The sequence below is a fragment of the Penaeus chinensis genome, chromosome 11, assembly GCF_019202785.1.
Source record: "Penaeus chinensis breed Huanghai No. 1 chromosome 11, ASM1920278v2, whole genome shotgun sequence".
NCBI lineage: Eukaryota > Metazoa > Arthropoda > Malacostraca > Decapoda > Penaeidae > Penaeus > Penaeus chinensis.
Window position 1 is genome coordinate 16,268,522 of NC_061829.1, and position 2,500 is coordinate 16,271,021.

The 2,500-nt window shown below is 41.8% G+C and overlaps 1 protein-coding gene across 2 annotated transcripts in view; it reads left to right on the forward strand.

Annotated features, from left to right (window-relative positions):
• The window catches only part of LOC125030625 (dynein regulatory complex protein 11-like), a 16,126-nt gene that overhangs the window by 10,424 nt on the left and 3,202 nt on the right, over positions 1–2,500 (forward strand). For both annotated transcript variants that reach the window (XM_047620793.1, XM_047620794.1), the window contains 3 exons: positions 330–395; positions 1,712–1,843; positions 2,114–2,215. In XM_047620793.1, the coding sequence (XP_047476749.1) occupies positions 330–395; positions 1,712–1,843; positions 2,114–2,215 (300 nt within the window). The remainder of the gene's footprint in view (positions 1–329; positions 396–1,711; positions 1,844–2,113; positions 2,216–2,500) is intronic.

Genomic DNA, 2,500 nt, shown 5'->3' on the forward strand with positions numbered 1-2,500 from the left:
TTGGAAGAAATAGTGAGGAAAATAATTACATGTGTAGATAGATTGCTAGACGAAAAGCAAGGGAGATAGCTAAATACAATAGGTGGAGTGATAAATAACAAAAACAAAATAATATAAAAAAATAAGATCAGAACCAGAATGAATGAAAAAGAGACCGTTCAATAAAACCATTTGTGAGTTTATATATTGTAATACTGATACTTAAAGCCATAACCAAATACAGGTAACAATAAATGAATGAGTGAATAAATAAACAAAATAATGAATAATAAAAAGAATGCAAGCGACCATGATAAGCAAACAAACAGACTAACAACACTGTGTCTTAGGTGGGGCGGCTGCTGCAACCCACGCTCGTAGTCATCGATAATGCCGACAAAATGTTCCTGAAGAAAGTAAGTGAGATCTCTTCTTTCTTTAGTGTTCTTGCATGTTTGCAATCGCCAATTTCAGTCACCGTTGTTACTCTAAAGTTTCATAGGAGAGTATCCATCTAAAAAGTTTCCACAATCTAATGATAAACATGCTGACATGTACTAATGTTCCAAATCGGTGGTCTAACTTAGCGTATATATAAAGAGAGAGAGAAATTGTGGGGTCATTATGTAGACAGTTTCTCATTACAATTTAGTTGGAATTGTTGTTTGTTGGTTCTATTACTATCTATTTTAACTAATCCTGCAGTGACCTATTTTCTTCTGTGTGATGATCCCTGTTTTTTTTCTTCAGATTAATCTTGCACGTCTGGTAACAATCAATTTGATCATATATACATATCGTCTTATCTTGTATCGTTGCAGAGGGAGAGAGACTGCACAGCCTTTTGTTTGTTTTGTCATTTATGACCTATATAACCTGGGATCCACGAGTGTGTGATTTATGTGTTTACTGTGATATATGTGTTTACAAATGACATCGTGTTTAAAATGGTGGAGAGAAAGAGAGAGAGAGAGAGAGAGAGAGAGAGAGAGAGAGAGAGAGAGAGAGAGAGAGAGAGAGAGAGAGAGAGAGAGAGAGAGAGAGAGAGGGGGGGGGAGAGGGGTGAAAGAGGGGGGGAGAAAGAGAGAGAGAGAGAAAGAGGGGAGGAGATAGAGCGAGAGGGAGAAAGAGGGGAGGAGAAAGAGAGAGGGAGAGAGAGAGAGAGAGAGAGGGAGAGAGAGAGAGAGAGAGAGAGAGAGAGAGAGAGAGAGAGAGAGAGAGAGAGAGAGAGAGAGAGATCATCCCTGCTAACGTGCCGGTGACTTCTCCATAGCACGTGAATGATAAAGAGCAAGTCCGATATATGTGTTTTTCTGTGGAACCTTGAACGTGTTTTAGCACAATGCCGACCTCTTGCAATTCAGTTTAAGTCAGTGATCAGAAATCCATCCAGTCACAATATTCATAGTTTAAAGTAGTATGTGCAGGTTGTTCCAATATAGGTATATCATAATATACTTAACATACACCCGCACATGCATACACACACACACAAAACAGTATTGTTAACCTAACGCTTTCGTTACTTTCAGTATTCCGCCAGGTTATAGCGCGAATTAACAACATCGATGGAGTAGTAAATAGCATATAGCCTTTTCTTGTCACTTCGACGTCACATCCCCCCTCCCCCCTGCCTGCCAACCTACCCGACCTTTCTCTCCCTGCCTCCCCTCCCCCTCTGCCTGTTTCTCGGGGTCCAAATTACCGAAAAGACTAACACAGGTTCTTCCAGGTGCCGAAGACGGACAAATCAGACCCGCGGCGCCTGAGGAAGGAGATGCCACGTATGCTGAAGAACATCGGACCCGAAGACAGGATTGTTGTTGTGGGAACCACCAATGCCCCTTGGAACTGTGACGTCAAGGTATATAGGATGTGTCTCTAAGTTTTCCCTAAAGTGTTGTTAAGTTTATGTCCTCGCTGGAAAAGTATACTTAACAACGTAAAATGAGAGAAAAGCAATATTATTGTTTCATTTATTACTTCCGTGTAATTATACTGGTATGTACTATAATAGTATTATTCTGCGTTATAAAAGTACACAGACATATTTAGCGAAATATGGTCCATGCCGCTTAAAAATACCTCATGTTCGGAATAATAATGAGGTAAAAACGTGTTCCATCTTTTTCAGTCCATGTCGTCGGTTTACCAAAAGATGCTGATGGTGTATCGGCCGACGTACGGCGACCGAGCGAATCTCTGGAGGCATCTCATAACGAAGAACGGAGCACAGGTGGGTCTGAGAGAGAGAGTGAGAGGGAGAGAGAGAGAGAGAGAGAGAGAGAGAGAGGGAGGGAGGGAGGGAGGGAGGGAGGGAGAGAGAGAGAGAGAGAGAGAGAGAGAGAGAGAGAGAGAGAGAGAGAGAGAGAGAGAGAGAGAGAGGAAGGGAGGGAGAGAGAGAGAGAGAGAGAGAGAGAGAGAGATAGAGAGAGAGAGAGAGAGAGAGAGAGAGAGAGAGAGAGAGAGAGAGAGAGAGAGAGAACATTTTTTGATTACTACTGTATTTTGGAACTAGTGC